This window comes from Zea mays, chromosome 1 (genome assembly GCF_902167145.1).
Source record: "Zea mays cultivar B73 chromosome 1, Zm-B73-REFERENCE-NAM-5.0, whole genome shotgun sequence".
Classification (NCBI taxonomy): domain Eukaryota; kingdom Viridiplantae; phylum Streptophyta; class Magnoliopsida; order Poales; family Poaceae; genus Zea; species Zea mays.
In genome coordinates, this window is record NC_050096.1 from 254,301,406 (window position 1) to 254,322,059 (window position 20,654).

At 42.7% G+C, this 20,654-nt stretch overlaps 1 protein-coding gene and 1 pseudogene across 1 annotated transcript; both read right to left on the minus strand.

Annotated features, from left to right (window-relative positions):
- Positions 1-9,910: 9,910 nt before the first annotated feature.
- Positions 9,911-18,299, minus strand: LOC100279282 (uncharacterized). The gene is made up of 3 exons (NM_001152303.1): positions 17,852-18,299; positions 17,098-17,675; positions 9,911-11,048 (listed from the first exon to the last, which is right to left on the minus strand). The coding sequence occupies exons 2-3, from the start codon at positions 17,562-17,564 to the stop codon at positions 10,238-10,240; spliced, it is 1,278 nt and encodes a 425-aa protein (NP_001145775.1). The 5' UTR covers positions 17,565-17,675; positions 17,852-18,299; the 3' UTR covers positions 9,911-10,237.
- Positions 12,057-17,091, minus strand: LOC118476155 (uncharacterized; annotated as a pseudogene).
- Positions 18,300-20,654: the final 2,355 nt, after the last annotated feature.

Here is a 20,654-nt window from a genome sequence, read left to right on the forward strand (position 1 = left end):
GTACCTTTATACTGTTGAATGCAAGGCTATCAGCAAGATCATCCTTCGACATGGCCGAAAGGCCTTCCTCAAGCTTCGAAAATCCCATATTTTTGGCTATCTCCCGGCAAACGAATATTTCTTTGTTGTCCGGGAGACTGTATAGGAAATCATCTTCGTCAGTGCCATTGAACACTAAGGCCCCCTTCGGATATTTTAGTTTCTGAGCGTAGTGTCTGGCTTCTAAAATTTCTTCTTTGGATATTTTTTCCCCGAAGCATGTCCAATAATGTAATCAACATCTTCGGTCGGAGCTTCGGGGGCAGGAGATTTAGCTTTTTCTATCATATCTTGCCCCGCTGCCATGCCGGTATCTGGAGTTTGTTGCTCAGCTTTATCCTCAGGCGCGGCAGCCTTCGTCTCAATGGGCACTGAAGGCCCAGCTTCGGCTGCAGCCTGGACTTTGACAGCTTCGACAACTTTCTTAGTAGGAGCAGGGGTCAAGGCTTTTGTGGTCTCCATGACAACATCTAGCACACTGGCCATCCTCCTTCTCTTGGGAGTTGCGACAGGAGCCTTTGGCGCATTCGGCAATTCTGCCTCTGCTGGTGGGCTCAGAATATCCGGCATTATCACTGTTATTTCCAATTTTTGCTCTTTGGACACATAATCTTTGGCTTCGGTTGGCCCGACTGTAGGCACCTTCGGCACTACAATAGACCCTTCAGCGCTCCGAGCGGCGGGAGCGTCTTGTTCTGCTTCGACAGTGGAGGAAGTCCCCTCACCAAATTCAGGCACTACGACCGTTTCAATATATCGAGGCCGGTGCGTCAAAACCTTCATTTTCTTGCCCTTCGGCACATCGGTGGTGGCCGAAGCGACATTTTTCCTCTTTTTTCCTTTCCTCAAGGGGTAGCAGTAATCAGGATATATGAAGCCAATTGCATCAAAAACCCTGTTTAATCTTTTCTTGCCCCGACCCCCGAAGGCTGCGGACAAGGCATCATCTTCGGCCTTGGAATATGTCCCAAGCAGCTCGTCGTTGGTAGCTTCAATGCATTTCAACCAGTCATCATTTGGTTTGTCAAACTTCTCTCTGTATCTGAAGGTATATTTCAATCGAACTAGGCCACCTTCACTGGATTCAACAGTAGTTTTCTTCGGCATTTCCCAGCTATCCACAAGTGGCCACACCCTATAGGCTATGTGCTCTTGGATTATATCTCTTGTGCCAATGAAAGCACAAACATTGCTAAAGGCTTTCTGGCACGCTTCTACGTCACTTTCAATAGCCACCTTCGGCCTTCGGAGGCCGAAGCGAGACCAAATAGGGCGCTGGATAATTTCCTTGATACCCTCCATTTCAATCAGATTATTTTTAACATAAAACCATTCCTCCATCTAGGCCCCGGGCCATCTTTTCCGGTAATGTTGGCACCGGGTAGCTTGCATTAGAGCGGGCAATGAATCCGTAACAACCGAAGTTGTTGTAGTACTGTTCTTTGCCGGTGACCTTCGTCTCGTACAAAAGTTCATGCATACTGCAAAAACACTTCGCGCTCGGTTCCAGCCCTTGGCTTCTTACAGCCCAAACAAACAAGCCCATCCTAATTATAGCTTTGGGGGTAAGCTGATGAAGAAAGATCTGGAATATCTTCAGCACTTCAACCACAAATGTGCTCAACGGGAACTGAAGGCCAGCCTTCAAAAAACTTCGGTAAACAACAACTTCATTTTCCTCAGGAGCAGGGGTGGTGCTGTCTCCTCCAACCCTCACAATAGACATGTCGCGAAAGTATCTTCCTCTCATGATGTCAATATGACTTTGTTTAATGGTCGATTTTCCGAAGATGGTATGGCTTGGCCGCCAGGGCCGGTCCTCAGAATCTTCATCTCCACTTTTCACATCATAATCATCACTGTCATTAGAATCTTCAGACAAATCCTCCATTATCTCCTTGGTAATTTTCTCTGTATTCATCTTTGCCATAGATTCATAAAAACCAGCAATAAAAGGATCTGCAACTTTCTTCTCTTCATACAACTTCTTCTCCTCAGTCATCTTCTTCTCCTCAGACATGGATCAAGCACGTCTTTAAACTGAAGCTCGAAAATCAGGCAAGGACTGATAAGCAAGAGTTAAAAATGTGAGAAAATAGCGCAAACAACAGAAATGACGTATCAAATGCTGCCGCTGTGGGTTCCTATTTATACGCCTAGCGCTTTGCAACTTGGCGGGCCCTGTTTGTCATTGACTTTCACTATTCTAGCGAAGGGAAGGTGTTTTTTCGGACCTTCGGCTTAAGGCCTTCGTTTACATCGCAATCTGAATTTGTTGTTACAACAAATTAATACTGCGATAGACTACTGTTGGGGGGCCTTCATCTTCCAAAGGTCCTCAAAAACACGACTAACATGTTTTCCAAGTATAATACATTCACAGGGACCTTCGGGGACCTTTGGCCTTGGGATGAAGATGTACACGATATAAAAAGCACGGTCTAGGAGAAGGATGAACCAGCTCCGAAGCTACGTGTGGAGAAGCTTCGGCTTAGCGGTGGAAAATGAAAGCGACTTAAAGGGGAAAAGGCTATATAGTCCTTGATAGATTATCCTTAAGTCAATAACAAATGTCAAGGGCTTGGATGTAATTTTACACAGGCTGCGTCCTGTGCCTATAAATAGATGAACAGTAGCACCGTACTGGGCACGCTGACTTGTATTCACTCGCACGTCACTCTTGGATTCTCGCCTTGTGTCAATCCGAAGGTATAAATGTAATTCAATATCATTGATGTTTGTCCATGATTATATAATGAAAATATACATAATCTAATGAAATCATATGATCATTCATGTTTTATTTATGCGTCATATAATCCTACTCTTCGTTATGTATTGAGATGATAAAGTTTTGTCCTTCATGACCTTCGTCTGAAGATTATTATATCCTAAAGGAGATAATGCTTCGAAGGACGAAGGTCTTTAACCATTAACATTTGTGTTGTCTTGTTCTTAATTCATAGCATTTGAGAACAAGTCCCCAACACCTTCATTATAGAGGAATTGGAATTCACTCAATAAAGTAACTTATTTAGTTTAGAATTTGACATTCCACCACTTTCCAAAGTTCATATATAAGCTTATCTCAAATTCATGGGGTGGAGGATGGGAAATGGTTTTATGCATTAATAGAATTTGTTTCTACTCTGTAACTTAAATGACACTCTTCGTCTCACTCCTGTATAGTAAAAATATAGCACATAAATATCTCTGACATCTTGCTAATAATAGTATATAAATATATTTTGTATAAAATCGAATTATCTTAATTGTTATATACTAAATTACTATTATTAGAATGGAATTCAATTTCAATGATCCAAACGGGACATAAATATAATTATTTCACTGTGTCCAGAACAAATGCGTCAAGATAAATGGACGGAGGGAGTATAATTGCATGGTTAGAGGAGCACGCATGCCCAACTGCCGTTGTACGCTTATTCAGCTGTCTTGGGTCCTGTGACTCACGAACATCCCGTTTCTACCTCTCTCTTACTTTCTTTCTCTCCCAGCTCGGCTTATTAGGGCCTGTTTGTTTACCCCCCAGATTATATAATCTTGATTAAATAATCCTAAGAGACAAACAAACAGTCCAGCTTATTTGTCCAGATTATATAATCTAACCCCTTGGATTATGATAATCCATAAGCAAGTGAGGAGGTGCTTATTTCAGATTATTTTTTCCCACTTCCCCACTACCCTTTCAAGTTTCCTAGAAATTACCCACCAATGCCATTATAATCCACCGAATCGTTTTTGCGCCTATCCGGCATCCAGCGACCAGCAAATCCAGCATAATTCCTCCTCGACTCCTCCTAACCCTAGCCGCCAGGCTCCAGGTGCCATTGTCTGGTTCGACCTAGTACAAATATAGAGGGCATTCTTGTCTTTCTCATACAAAAGAATCCTATTAACAACTCAAATAATTTGGGTAAACAAACAGGACTACTCAGATTATATAATCCAGATTATATAATCCTCCAAAAATAATCCAGATTATATAATCCATGGGGGTAAACAAACAGGCCCTTAGACCACCTCCATCAGATTATCTACAGTTTGCTTAAAACACTGTTTTTCCGCTGTCTATTTATTTATCTATACTGTTCACATATGTTTGAATATATGTATGGAGATGGATAAGCTACTAGAGATAGAGGATATGCAGGAGATGGCTTTAGGACGTAGAGCATATCGCAGCCAGCTGACTAGGCTTCATTATAATTGCTCTTAAGCCATGTACAAGCTAGAAACCTTCAAACGATTTTATAGGTATAAGAGATAGCTAAAAGATTATATGATACAATTATGATCTCTTAGATAATTAATACAATCAACAAACAACATGTATAGAGAGTCATGAAGAGACATGCACCTCGCGAAGAGGTCGTCTCTTATTTTTTCGCTTAGGGTGTTGGATTTCTAGAGACTAATTTTTAGTCCTTCAACTTTATTCTATTTTATTTCCTAAATTATTAAATACGTAAACTAACATATTTGAGTGACTAAAATAGAATAAAATGATATGATTAAAATTAGTCACTAGAAACCAAATATCTCCTTCGCCTCCAGAGATCCCTCAAAAATACTTACATTGCCTTGTTCGGTTAAAAAACACTCTACAGAGGTGCATTAATCATTGACACCGATTCGACATGTCGTTTCCATCAATTGGACCGCACATACAGTTTCTAATAAGACTACAAGGGTCGATGATGAAAGCGTAGACACGTTAAATTGCAATATAATATAGCACGGCGGATGGCGCTAGGGTTGAAAACGAATGAAAAAAATTCCGTCCCGATCCTCGACTTGTACCGTTTTTTATATTTGACCCGACCGTTTCCGTATTTACGGAAAAATATGGAAACGAGACGGAAACGGAAGATGACTTATTCCGTCCATTTTTGCGGGATCCCGTTTTTCCCGGATTTAACCCGTATTTATTCCGTATTTGATAGATACGGGACGAGCCTAATATGCATTAGTATATAAACTAAATCATCGTGTATTTAGGTGACAAATTATAGCACAATTGACCATTGTAACCACCTGCTCTTTTCAAATGATAAGTGATCTAAAGTATTAAACAACATCGGATGTAGCTAAATGTACACATTTAGCAACCAAATAACAATAGAATGTTGCCTCTCTATATCTATTTGTTTTATGTTATTGTTCTGACAATCAATCACTAGTCAAACATCAATAACATTTCTATTTGTATTAAATTATGAGTTTCCGTTAGTATTTCCGTTTCCGTTCGTTTTCGCAATTCCATTTATCCCGCTCCTGTTTCCGTTCCCGACTATTCCGGACCCGATTCCGTTTCCGATAATAAAATGCGGATACGGAAACGAGATAGGGGTTTTTCCGTCCGTTTTCATCCCTAGATGGCGCCGCCAATTTATTATCCTATTGGTCCCTGTCTCCTCCACAAAACAGTAAACCGAAACTAAAATACCAACCAGCAAAGTATGTAACCGTAGGTTGCTATGATTTTTATTTAGGCCCATTAATTGTGATGAATTGAAATCTAACTAATGAAGTAATGGGGTATGCTATTTTTTAGAATGTAACATTTCATAGCTTTCCAAAGTTTATATATAATCCTATCTCAAATTCGCGGGATGCGAGATGAAAATTCATTCTATAGATTTATATGCTACTTTTCTATTGTACAACTTATATCACACTCTTTTACTTGCTTCTTTATAATATAAATATAGTGTATAACTATCTCTATCATATGATTTAGAATAATATACAAATATATTACACATATAAATATATTAGCTTGATTGGTTTGTCTAAATTATAATTATTAGAATAGAATTCAATTCCAACGAAACAAACAAGGCTTTATCCTTTTTATAAAATGTAAAATAAACATATATATTTGTTTTGTTGGCTAGATGGATATAAATATAGATGTTTAAAACCAACAACTATGATTTAATTTTCTATTTATACATAATTTTATTATTTTTTACTATTTAAACGTGGGAGCACAACTATCATAGGTCTGGGCATGAACAGGTGTACCACGTCAGCGTCCTTGCACGCAAGCGACGTGCACTCAATCAGCGCCACATCTGTAATCTTTTATGGACTCTAATTTAAAATAAAACGCTAGTTGGTTGCCCGTGCGTTGCGACGGCTTACAACAATACCTACGTAAACTATTCATCAAAAAAAATTCAAGATTTTTTATTGATTGTCTCCGCTCTCTGTATAATATATTTTTTGATTTGACTAACTGATGTTATTGTTTACTCCATACAAATATGTCTTGGTACAACACGGCCAATGAAGTGAGCGATTAGAAAAGAGTTCACAACGATTGACTGAATGAACAGAGATTATAAAATGACATAATTCCATCATACAGAGACCAAATAAGAGAAAGTTTGTGAGATCAAGTTTCTAAAATAAGTCTCATAAAGTCAAACTTATAAAAAAGATAGATCAAAATATGGAGTGATTGCTAAAGTCAGGCATCAATAAAAACTGGATGCGCTCCATATTAATTATATTACTTCGTAGCAATTACTAACATTTAAAACCAACAAATAACCTTTCATTTTGTTGTTAGTGTGACAAATCATTGTTGTCTCGTCCAATTCAGCAAACTAAAACACCATGTAGTCCATTGCGCCAATGTGGTCTCAGAAACGACCTAATGCTTGCAAAAGCCAAGAACGTCGTGTCGTGCTTGGGCTGTAGCCTCGACCCGTAGTGCTGGCCCGGTCCGACACGATTTTTTTTTATTTTACAAAAACAACGTATATACCTATATAAAATTTATATTCAATATTAAAAACATCTTAGCGTCATGTTATGCTGGTTAGACAGTTTCACCCAGTGTCTATCGCCCTTCTTCCTTCAGGGCATGGGTTCGAACCCTACCTCTTGCACTATTTTTTAACATTTTACGCTGATTTGATTAAATGGATCGACGGGTTAACGGGCTGGTCCGACACAGTTAGCAGACCGGTATGACGTGTTTGTGCCGTAGTTGTGGCCCGCGTGCATCTAGTCCGTGTCGGGCGTCGTTACATGACGTGCTTGTGCCATAGTTGTGGCCGCGTGCATCTAGCCCGTATCGGACGTCGTTTGGCATCTATAGACGTGCAGCGGATTAATTTGAAATAGATGTGAGGGGTTATTTGTAAAAAAATGACGCATGACGACCGTTGAAACTGGTGTTTAAGTATAGATGAAGTTTTGTTTGATAAAAAACCCATCGAACATATAATTTAAAGAAAAAAAATCATAATTCAGATGAAGCAAATAAAGTACGAACAAAATAAATAAAATTTTAAAACTACATAGTTTGTAAAAAATTCTTTCTCTTTTAGTTATAATTGTTTGATAAATTTTTTTACGACCAACCTGTGGCCGTCTTTTGTGTCATCATCCATTTAGATAGTGGACTCATCCAACAATTTTGTGAAGTGCTTGTACAATTTTGATTGATTTATCTTCTAGCTAGCGTTGCAGAAATTCTTCACCATGCTCTTCTTCTCAGCATGGGACTCGCTACTACTCGTTGTTGGCTCCTTTACCCTTGCATTGCGTTCTTGTCCTATCGCGGCCAATAAAACACGGTGGTTCGACACTGTCAGGTGATGCATGATCGTTTGCTTGTGTAATTATTTCTAAGCTTAGGCAATTATTCAGCCCCTCAGGTTGCCTATTCTAGCATTATACGATCCTACAGCTTGCATCGCTAGAGTCAGATTTATTGTGTCGTGCACACCACTTGGGTTGATGAAGAATTGCACACCAAATTTGCTACAACTTAAAGTCTGTTTCAACGGGCTTGCGAAAGCCCTCATTTGTCACTTTAAGCAGTATAATATCATCTGATCCACTCGACCGAATTGTGGACAAGCGGTTATAGATGTCGTTGAAAAGTGTGATCTTTCGGTTGCTTGTGGACCGCCGATCCTTGAGTAGCTTAATGGTACGATGGAAGGGGCTTCATCGGTGGTAGGAGCATCGGTTATTGGAGGCTCAATAGTATGAGCAAGATCATCGACACTCGGTCGGTCGGTATGGATGTAATGGAGGAGGATATGGATATAGAAAGATATGTTGAGGAGTAAGGGATCGGGGCGAGCAGGATCATCATCTCATCGATGATGGATAGGAGGAACACCATTGAAGAATACTTGCCCCACACTAGAAGGACGTTGCAGAGGTTGCTCATTGAGTAAGTCCGTGAACATATCAAAGTTGGGACTCAACCTAGGATCCATATCAAATCGGAGATTGTAAAGCTATTGAATCGAAACGGAGAGTGGAACACCACGAATGGAATAGAGGACTTTTGAATTGGAGATGAATGTGTGTAAATAAACCCAAGCACAAAGCACCCCCTCTATTTATAGGATGGATTCAAGTTTTTTAGATTTTTTTTAAAAACTTTTACAATTTGAGTGAATAAAATAGTGTTGACCAATCAGACGACGCCACATCAACAACTGACAACCGTTAATTAATTGTGTCCGTCCCAACACATCGGTCGATACCAATCGGTTCGACCCCACAGTATATCCAAGCCGACCAGTCGACAGCCTTAGCTGACTAGTCAATCCTACCGCCCGCTATTGACTTCGCCTTGGTCGGTACCGACCGTGGACTGTGCTATGCTTGTTGGATCTAGCCTAAAAACAAGGGTCATTGTCGCTTATCAAAATATTAAATAAAATGCTTTTCAATATACATATATATATGAAAAAATTATTAATTACAATATATAAGAATATTTAAAAATATAAATATTACTATTATAAATCTAGTTCTTTTAAAAAAATGACGTACATAGATATTATAATACGTAATATTTATTCATGATGGAGAGTGTATATATAGAAGTATTCTCCAACGACGAAGAGAACATATATAGGAGTATACTCCAATATGGCAATGGCGTGCCTGTCCTGCGAGTCTGCAAGACAACATTTTGTTTCTCTCTGTTAATTAGGTAGCCTGTCAACGTCTGTGGTTCCCTATCACTAGCGATTTCAATTAGGCACAGGTCCCAGATCTTGATCTGCATCTGAGTCATGCGAACTGTGCCCCTAACACAGCGAACAGGCAACCGCCCCTGCATGCGAACTTTCATTCTACTAAAGAACACTTCCATTTTGTCAGGTCCTATCATGTCTACATATCAATCATGTGCCCCTGCATGCGACACGGTGAAGAACTGAAGATCGGCTCGTGAGTCGAGCTACGCTCAGTTGTTGCACTACGGGTGCGACTCAGAATTTCAACAGTGAAGTGATCTAACGTTTAATATATAGAGACGGCATGGATAAGCTGTCTAGACAATTAGGGCCAGGTGTTTAATGTATGTAGAGAGAGAGAGCCATAAGTAATCGTCGAGGACTTAAGGGCTGTTTGGTTCGTCACTAACTGTGCCATCTAAAGTTAGATGTCCGAGTTGAAGAACTGACGGCCTAGAAACGCACCAGCAAAAGCCTGGCTGGCCAAAGACAGCCTAACTGACGGGCTCAGCGTCAACCAGAACATGGTGCAACAATACAGACTTTTTTGCATGGACAAAGCAAGAGGGATAATATCCAGGATGCAAATATAGATCCCCTACGTTTTAGGGCCTGTTTGCATGAACCAGTTTCTATCTCTCCGGTTTCCAGAACAGGTGATAGCAGTTGAAACCCGGTTTTTTTTTTTTTGGGGGGGGGGGGGGGGGGGGGGGTGGGGGTGTTTGGGGGGGGGGGGGGCACATAATGACTGGCGTACTCTTCCTCTATTTTAAAAAGAGATGGCAATATAGATAAATTCTGCAAAATCAACAAAGACATGAAGTAACTAAACAGACAAAACTGGTTTTAGCTGGGAGGCCAACTTCTTGGTTTTTAAGAAACTGGAAATCCAGTCTCTATAAACTGAGACAATCTGGTACATTTGTAACGACTCCAGTTTCCATAAACCAATTTCTTAAAAGCTTAGTGCTTCCGAAGAGGCCACACTCATCATAGGCATTACTGTGAGAAAGCATGTCCTTAAGTTGCTAACATTAAGCAAAAGAACATACCTTGATTTGCAGAGGGTACAACCATGTATAACTAAGCCAAAAGAAAAGCCTCTAACAAATGAAACAACTATGCCACGAAATTCTGAAGAATACATTTGTTTGTATTCACTGACAATTTCTGAATCACGTGTCACCGAACAAGTCATCACTGTCATCGGCTGAATTCAAGTTTGAATCCATGCCAAGTGTCTTCTCCTCAACAGGCTGGGCTTTGTCTGACAGATCATCTGATTTGTACGCCCAAGATGAGCCCACTTTTGTCGCAATAGAATCCCCATAAAGGTCGTCGTAAATTCCAGGCCTGGTCGTGCTCTTTACTCTTTTAAGCACCTCTTGTAGCTTATCCGTTACCCCACTTGGTGAGGTAGAGGTAAAGTCTTTCCGTGATGCTTGCTCCTTTCCCTTCGGTATGACAGTAACCTGAACAAGAGATTCATACTTCCCAACAAGACTGCCTTCCTTTACACCTATAGGGCCCGGTTCAGTTTCAACATCTGCACCATCTGAAATCCCAACCACTTGGGTAAGTTCACCTCCAGCCTGATCTCTAAATGACACTCTGCGCTTTTTACTTCTCTTCAAGGGCCTTTCAACTGCATGTTTATCATCATTTGCACCAGAGCTGGCACTCCCTGAAGAATCTTTGGAACTGGATAATATGTCAGATTTACTAATACCATAGCGGTTAAGTACTGTATTGTATGCCACAACAGCATCTTCATCATTGGGGTCTGGAGGAGATGGCAAACTGACATCTGATGGAAGGCTAGGAGTTGGGAATAGAGCAGCTGTGTTCTTTCGCAGGATATAGATTCTGGTTGATGCAGCAAAGCGAAGTGACTGTCCAACTTCCAGTTCAACAGGGTTGTCTTTTGTTAATCTCTCATTCGCAACAAACGTGCCATGAACTGATCCTAAGTCGATAACATAGATGCTGAAATAGAAAAGCATGGATATGCGGTTAGTAGTAAACCTAGAAGCTTAATACAGTAATGTACAGCAAAACAAAAACTAGCTCAGGGGGATGCTTTTCTGACAAAGAAGTTTCAAATGGTATTCCTTATGGGTCTACAAATACACAAACCAATGAAGAAGTTATTCAAATGGAGCACAAGAATTATGGAATTCGTTCCAAATTTCAACCTAAAGTAAATTATTATTTTTACATTGATAATAAATGGCCATGAAACTTCATTGGATACAGAACCAATGTCATGAGCATCTAGAAGCGCCATAGTTCATTAAAGATAACAGTTAAGAATACAGAAGTACAGAACATAATATCCTCTTTGTTAGTTAATTTCCATAGAATGGGTTTTTGGTTAAAGAAAGCTGATAAAGTGATATAAGAACCAATAATAACTGGAAAACAATGTTTCTGAGACATGAATGCAAGTATATAGTAGCAGATAATTATACAAGTAAGTCACAATGGTAAAGAAAGCAGTAGAAACCATCTTCCAGCATGACATGCATTTCTTTGGCAGAAAAGTTCTAAGGAAACACGCCTGTGTCTATAAAATAATTGAAAACAAAATAACAAAGATATATCTCATAAAAAGCGCAGAGCACTTAGCCATCCACATCCTGCTTCAGCTTACCTCTCCAGCTCGTCGACCCCTCCACACCTGTTTTTTTTCCACAGATAAAAGAAAAACCACACTGTTCCCACATTTGCTCCACCACATCTCCAGCTGCCTCAGACATGGCTAGGGCTGGATATCGAGCCAGCTCGGCTCGGCTCGTTCGAGCTCGAGCTGGCTTGTTAAGCTAACGAGCTGGCTCGGCTCGGCTTGTTAAGGTAGCGAGCCACAGAGTCAGCTCGGCTCGGCTCGTTTACGAGCTCGAGTTGGCTCGTTTAGCTCGCGAGCCAGAGCAGAAAAAAATAATATGTGTATAATAATCAATTTCTAGTTAATTTCAAACTAATTTAACAACGGAAAATAGTAATTATACTCATAGTTTCATAGACCACATCAATATAACACCAAATTAACACAACTCATCACTCATCAATTCACTATTCATACACATGTTCAGCAGTTTAACCCACACTTATATTCGCATAGACCAATTTCAACATAGACATAATTCATCAATCATTAGTTTAACTTATAGGTTATAGACACCACACATACATATAACATATTCATCAATTGTTACATATATGATATGTATATAGATTTATTTTGCTGAAATGTGATAGCTCGTTTAGCTCGCGAGCTGGCTCATTAACAAACTGAGCTGGCTCGTTAACGAACCGAGCTAGGATGCCAGCTCAGCTCGTGAAAAAATTCAAACGAGCCGATCCGAGCCGAGCCGAGCTGGCCACGAACCGAACGAGCCGACGAGCCGCGAGTATTTTGTCCAGCCCTAGACATGGCCGCCATGGCGTTTGCATAGGTGGAGGATGGATCCATGTAGGTGGCCCCCACAGCACCTTGAGCCTGAGAGGCCCCTGCGCATCGCTGGCCCAAGCCCGTGTCGCCGCACCTCAAACATGTGTAATCCTTATGGTTGAGAGGGGTTTCTGACCAGAGACAAATAGATGGTGGCAGGGGTGAGCCTCTTGGTTGGTGTTCATGAGCCTCATCCGGGAGACCAGCACAAACGACATCCAGATGGTGTGGTCGCAGAGCTTGAGCTACTGAATTCGATCTGTGTGGTGCACAGACCAGCGAGGAGTATGATTGTTAGTAGGTGCAGTACTGCAGCTGGTGGAATTGTTGCTGGAGTTAGTAACAGAGTGTGTCGAGTCGGCCTTGGACATCTTGGATGCCCTGTCTGTAGTTCCAGAGGAGAGGATGGCTCTTAAGGATTGTCTGTGGACGATTCTCAATGTTGTTCGCTTGCTGATGAGAGTTTCAGAGGTATGCACGCAACAGGCGCTGTCAATGTTGTGGACGGTGTGTCGGATGGCTCTTGAAGAGTGTGCACCTAATGCCGTGGAGGCTGGGTTGACCATGAAGCTTCTACTTGTCATCCAAAGTGGTTGTGCACCGGAGCTGAAGCAGAAAGTGCTGGTGCTGCTCAAGCTGTGCCGCACTGCCGCCTCAACTACACTGACACCCTCTTCATCTCCAAGTTCAGACACGTGGATAACCAGTGAGGAGATGGGAATGATGCTGCTCTGGTGTGTTTTGATCCGATGATGCATCTTTGTTGATTATCCTTGCTGAGTTTAGAGCATTGTTTGCAAGTCGTCCGACTAATCGCAATTAGTCAGGCTGGTCGCCAGGTAGTAGGCAACTAGGAGGACGACACGATCAGATTGTCTAGTCGTCCAAGTCATCTGATTAGGCGTCGATCTGGGCGCCTAATCGTCCGACTAATAGGATTCTGGTCGTCCTGTGGTGGCTCAAATTTTCTATTGGGCTTGGGCAACCCTTTTTTCGGCCCATCTACAGTAGCAACATATAAGTTGCCCTTTTGTCAGTCGAAACCCTACCCCTGCCTAACCAAAACCCTGCCAGCCGCCAACTTCAGACATTCGACGTGGTGTGCCCTAGCCCTACTGCCCTCTGTCACGGTTCAGTCACTGGCGGCTGGTCCAAGGCTCCAAGCTCCACTGCTCCAGTCACCGGCGGCTGGTCCAAGGCTCCAAGCTCCACTGCTCCAGTCACCAGCGGTTGGTCCAAGACTCCAAGGCTCCAAGCTCCAATCACCTGCATGCTTATTAAAACGACGTTAAAACGTCGTTTAAACGACGTTTAAACTATAAAACGCTGCCAGAACACCGAAACGCTAAAACGTTTAACACTTGCACGTAAAACGTCGTTTTACGACGTTTAAACGTCACGTTTTGACGTTTAAACGCAAAATAGCGTTAAACGCCGCGTTTCGGGCGTTTTACTTCCGCCAGCAAATTTTGGCCCAGCGGCCAGCCCAATTAGGGAATAGGGATTCCGCCCGCCCAGTCCGTCCAGTCCGCTGTAGCCGCCGCGGTGCCTCCAGTCCGCGTCGTCCCTGTCCCTGTCCGCCCACGCCCATCTGGTGCAGCCGCCGCGGCGCCTCCAGGAGTCCAGGCCGCCATCGCCTGTGCCAGGCAGCGCCATCCCTGTCCGCGTCCGCCCATCCGCCGCCCCCACAAGGCCACAACAGGGACGTCCGCCACCCGCCAAGCAGGGCCAGTCCGCCGGCCGCCTGCTCGCTTGCTCCAGCACTATCTGGTATGCTCAAGCACTATCCCCATCAGACGACGTTTAATCTATCTGGTATGCTCATTGCTCAAGCGAACAGCATTGCATTCAGTTGATGTTGCTCGCTTGCTGTTGCTTCAGCACTTCAGCAGTTGCTCAAGCGAACAGCTTACCTGTTGCTCGCTTGCTGAAGGATTGAAGTGCTGTGTTCTGAACATGCATTCCATTATTGCAGAATAGATTGGAGGAGAAATGGCTGATTTTAGCACGGATGATGTTGGTTTAGATGATTTGGATGATGGTTATTGAGTGCTTGAGTAACACATGTGTGCTTGTGGTTGTGGACATTGCATTCCACTTTATTTTGCACAATATTATTATGTGAACTTATGTTGGTTGTTTGGTATTTGACTTTATGTTATTGTCTGAAATTATTATATATTGAAATTTCTCTATGTTGTTTAAAACTACGTTTAAACTTTGTTTAAACCGTTTAAAAGTTAAAACTCCACCCATGAGCGTTTCAACGTTTCGTCGTTTTAATAACCTTGATCACCTGCGCTGGCGTCTCCAGTCCAGCAGTGAGCCAGTGACCCTCACTCCCTTAGTCGATATGAGCTCGTCATCTGAAGGTAGCACCTGCTCCCCTCCTCTCCCTTTCCTATCTCTTACCAGTTACCACTTACCACTGTCCCCTGGAATCCTATAGTTCACACTTCATAGGATGTCTGTAGATTGCATAGTTCACACTTCACAAGATCCTATCTCTTACTAGGACTGATTAGGCGTCCTAATCGTCGCCCTAATCGCGATTAGGTGCCTGGTCGGTCCTATAGCACGACCAGCTGGTCACACGACTTGTAATCACTGGTTCAGAGTTCCAAATGAAATGGAGTTGGCAAGTTGACGAATGGTAATGAGCATGTACAGATTTAGCTCAATCATCTTATCTGAAGAGATTAGGGTCGTTGAGCAGATGGAGATATTGGCGGTTACCATAACGATTTGTGGGGAGACAAGAAGCAATGCAACATAATACTGGCAAGTTAGATGGCAAGCAGGCGGGTGTACATGCAAATTGGTGCTAATTTGATCAGCTCAATAAACAAATGAGGCTGGGTAGTAAATACAGCCAGCTTTGCCATTAGTAGTAGTGAGCATTAAGCATCATCAACATAGCCTTTTAGTCCCAAGCAAGTTGGAGTAGGCTAGAGTTGAAACCCAACAAGATGTCACCAAAAAGAGAAAGAGAGAGAAAGGGGAGGGGAAAAGCTTTTGAGAGCACTAAAAGAAAAAAGGTCTAATCACGGTTCGGGCACGTAGATAGCTTCTTTCCAAGCACTTCTATCCAAACACAACTCCATTGAGATATTCCATTCCTTCAAGTCCCTTTTGATTGTCTCCTCCCATGTCAAGTTTGATCGACATCTACCTCTCTTCATATTATTGTCCCATCTTATGATGCCTCTATGCACCGGTGCCTATGGGGGTCTCCGGTGGACATGCCCAAACCATCTCAACCGGTGTTGAATAAGTTTTTCTTCAATTGACGCTACTTCTAGCCGATCGTGTATGTCATCGTTTCTCACTTGGTCTAATCTTGTGTGACCACATATCCAACGCAACATACACATCTCTACGACACTTAGTTGTTGGATATGTCGTCTCTTAGTAGGCCAACACTTAGCACCATATAACATAGCAGGCCTAATCGATGTCCTGTATAACTTGCCTTTCAACTTTTGTAGCACTCTCTTGTCGCATAGGACTCTCGATGCTTGACGCCATTTCATCCATCCCGCTTTGATTCTATGGCTAACATCTTCATCAATATCACCATCTCTCTGTAGCATCGGTCCCAAATAATGGAAGGTATCCTTCTTTGGTACTACCTGGCCTCCCAAACTTCTATCTCCATCCTCACTAATTGTAGTACCAAAGTCACATCTCATATACTCGGTTTTGGTCCTGCTAATTCTAAATCCTTTTGACTCTAGGGTCTAACGCCATAACTCTAGCTTTCTATTTACTCTTTCCCGATTTTCATCTACTAGAACTACATTGTCAGCGAAAAGCATACACCAAGAGATATCTCCTTGTATATCCCTCGTGATCTCATCTATCACTAAGGCAAATAGATAAGGGCTCAAAGCTGAACCTTGATGTAGTCCTATGTTTTTGGCAAGGTGGTTGTCAGGGCTGTAGATGTTGTTCTCTTCCTTAGTTCATTATAATTACACAGCACTGTTGCTTTTACACAGGAATATACATTGCCATTGCTCGTTGTCAAACGAGCCATACCTGTGAGAAGTTTGTATAACAAGGAAAACATTGGTCCTCAACCCTGCTGAAAATACTTGCTTCCTTTGACACAGAATTATGTATTTTAGTGCTCTTTATTTATGCTTGACTAGATATCGATATGTAAGATGATGCTCATGTATTTCAATGCATCTAAAAATAGCATGTTGCTAACATATTAGGTGGACTGTGTATTTGGTAATCTCAAACCACCATGTTAACATGTTGATTTTTTCTCCAATTGCAACACACGGGCAAAGATCTAGTTGACTACTAAGATGCATTTCATTTTCCATGTGTGCATTATGTGGGACTCCACTGGAAATGATTTTGCATATGATAACAAGGTGGATCTTCATACTTGGTATGAACACGTCAAACTATAAAAAGCAGGCACATCTATTGGCCTGGTGGTGCTCATTAGATGCTCGAATTTGACATTAAGGGAAAAAATAAAGTCTAAAGAAATATAAGCCTTACTAACCATGAGATACATAAGAACATTGAATAGAATTGAAAGTGATCAGACATGAGGATTCTAACCTTCCATTCCTGTGTGGAACAACGGCAGCATGCTGACGCGATACAGACTGATGGTCCAACACAAAGTCACAAGCAGGAACCTGCCTCCCGAATAGATGCCTCCTGTTGTCCAGATTGATCCTGTCAATGACCTCCCCATCTTTCACCACGTCAAGATAGTAGATCCCCGGGCGTGGCTCAATCGCCCAGTCTGGAGGTTGCCACGTCGATTGCCCTCCACCGGCCTGTGTCCCAACATGCCCTGGGGCAACACCATCTTGCCCAGCCACCCTTGTGTTGGTACCTTGCAGACTTTGGTTATTCTGACCCAGCACAAAATTAGAATTCTGTGGCAGTGTCAACGGAGCCGGTGGTGCTTTAGCTGTTCCTGCAGCTGCAGGTGCCTTCTTGGTGCCTGACTCAGACTTGACTGAGAAGGGCTCCAATGTCTGTGCCTTCTTGAAGCGGTCAAGGCCCCCACGGTACATCTCCCCACACCTCTCTAATCCACCAGCTCTTTGGTTCCCGTCTTTACCTCCAAATCCAGCTGATTTGCACTTGTGTACTTAAATTTTGCAGACAAGCAAAGGATATCGGTCCTACGGTTGATCAAATTAATTAAATCAGAAACAGCGATGGAAAGAATTTGCAACCAAACTTATGTGCCGTTTGGTTTGGACAACGGGGTATGATCATATGAGGGGTGGGATATGGAAATGCGGAGGGATGGAAAGCTCATCCGCTGCTAGGGTCATGGGGAGGGAGGGATTCGGACCTCTTATCCCACCGATTCTATCCCGTCAGGCGGGGTGGGTTGTGTCGAGATAAGAGCTCTGCAGGCCGCTGCAGATTACTGCCCTCCTGCACGCTCAGCCTTTCGGTGACCTCTGCCCGGAGACGAGCTCGCCTTCCACACCGCGCCGCCGGAGTTGCCAGCACCTCGCCCCCGCGCGTCAGGCCATCGGAGCCCGCGTTCCTTCCACGCGTGGAAGCACCGGGGCCGCGCTACTCGCACGGTGCCGCACGAACTAGAACTCGGATCTGTCGCCTCCCACTCGGTGAGGGAGGGGCATGACTGGGAGGAGGACGAGGGAGATGACGCAGGGCCACCGAAGGCACGGGTGAAGTCAGAGGAGGGCGCGGCGCAGAGACTCTGGAAGCGCCGCCGGCGCGCGTCGGACGCTCACCTCCGTCTGTGACTCTGGTAACGCGGATTGTTGCTGGGAGCCTGAGCCTTGGCCTAAGGTCGAAAGAGTTCAGCAAATTTTGTTAAGAGCTCGAAGAATGACTTATTTTGAATTATGGGCTTTAACTCATAAAAGCTCTATTTTATAATGTTTATAGGAAAACTATATACACACACCATAAAGTGATCTAAATATACTACACTCTAAATTAGTGCTCTATTCTTATTTTCTATATCATCCTTAGTATTTTCTTTCCTAATAATATAATTCATTACCTAAAATACATTATTTAGAGCTTGATTGTTGGAGCACAATTTGTTTTTAATACCTTAAACACTTTAAATGATGTAATATTTTAATTTTTATAGCGCTATTTTAAGTCATCTTATTGAAAATACTATAACGGACCCTTTACATGTGGTATTTGATGATATGCACCATCAGTTCTAGATATTTACGGGATTCAGTTGGAAGCTTCTCCTATTGTCCACCGACCAGGCCACTGTCTAGGACCCCCCCACACACACACACACCCCTACCTGGATCTGGTGCCTATCGTGCGGGTCTCTCGGCCTTCGTCGACCTCCAGCCCTAGGCTGAGCACGAGGCGGTGAACTGCCGGACTCGACATAGGCGAACTGTTGGTCGAGCGAATGCGTGGGGTTCCCCGATCGATAAAGAAGACACATTATTATCTTTTCAAGGATGGGCAAGTCTTCTTGATCCACAAGAGTTGACTTTCTTTCCTCTAGCTTCTCCATTAACTTAATAATTATATTATAGCCATTCAAACCAAATTCACTTATCATTTTGTTTTTCATACTATGCTCATCATCACTACCAACAAAATTACTTGCATTAAATAAATGTACCTCATACCTTTTTGCCATGAGACAAGTAGGAGTCTCAAAGTCATCGGCGAGGTTGGTGAAGAGCCACGGTGTTGATGTAGATCGTTGAATGGCAATGCTTGCCACTCCCTCTTCATCTAAGCTTGAGCTTTCTTCACCAGAATCCCATTCTTCACCAATGTGTGCTTGGCCATATTTCTTCTTCTTGTAGTGGCCCTTGCTCTTCTCACCTTTGTTGTACTTATCTTTCTTGTACTCCATCTGGCCTTCTTGATCTTTCTTATTTGGACAGTCTACTATGATGTGGACAATCTTGCCACACTGATAACAAGCTCTTTTTTTACCTTTCCTTTGAAACTTGATGCTTCCTTTGACAAACCTGAAAGGGAAATGTGCCCTTGGGTCATTTCTATAATTGTTTTGGTGATTAGATGTCCAACACATTGTTTTAAGTTTATAAGTGCCAAGATGTAAATCATGGAACAAGGTATGTTTCTAGACTTAGTGTTGGGGGCCTTCGGCTTACGAAGGTCCTCAAAAACAGGATTTAACAATATTTCTGGAAGTATAATGTGTGAGCAGGTGCCTTCGGACTCAAGTCGGTATCGCGGCAGGAGAAGACCAGGATAATACGAAGGTCGATACAGCGCCGAAGATTTGAACAGGAAAGCTTCGGCGTGGCAGCAGAAAATGAAACCGACTTAAAGATGAAAAGGCTATTCAGACCTCGATAGACTACTATAGAATTATTATCAAATGTAAAGGGCATGAATGTAATTTTTGTATAGGCTGTGTCCCGTGCCTATAAATAGGTGAACAATACCCCCGTACTGAGGGGGCTGATTTGGCATTCGCTTTTGCGTCACGCTTGTACTTTCATCTCCTTCAAGTTGAAGGTACAATTGTAATCCAACGTTATTTCTGTTTACACATGATAATAATATATAATTGTTTATGTTGCTCATTATATTCCTTACAATTCATCCTTCATCATTATATAATGTATTTATGAAGGTACGCCCTTCATAACCTTCGTCCGAAAACCATTATATCCTAAGGGGAATAATGCTTCGAAGGACGAAGGGCTTTACCGATTAACATTTTCTATGTTGCCTTGTTCTTGACTCATAGCATTTGAGAACAAGTCCTCAACATTGGCGCCCACCTCCGGTGAACTCGCTTCCACACTCTGAGTTTTTTGAACACCTTCGGCGATCATAAACCTTCGTTATGGCGCCGAAGAAAGCTTCAGCAACTGGCACTGCAGCTCTCCAACCGCTGGACCACAATCAGGAGACTGTCTCTCTTCGGGAGGCCCGAAGCCAGAAAAGGAAGGCTGTCAGCCCGACACCACCAGAAGACGAGATAGATCAAGAAATCAGAGACATGGAGATGCTCCATCAACAGGTGCAGAGGAAGAAAGAAAAGATGGCCAGGTTAGCTGAACTGCAAAGGCAGATAGACGAAGCCTCTGAAGAAGTTCGTCATCTTGCTCAGGATGAGCAGCACCGAAGGCCTCAGCACCAAGACCTTCATCAGG

Bases quoted from the DNA above. Each gene is read 5' to 3' on its own strand.
- LOC100279282 (NM_001152303.1), bottom strand. From the start codon at position 17,564: ATGTACCGTGGGGGCCTTGACCGCTTCAAGAAGGCACAGACATTGGAG. The intron at 11,049-17,097 runs GTTAGAATCCTC...TTTCTATTTCAG, and splicing joins GTTCCACACAGGAATGGAAG to CATCTATGTTATCGACTTAG.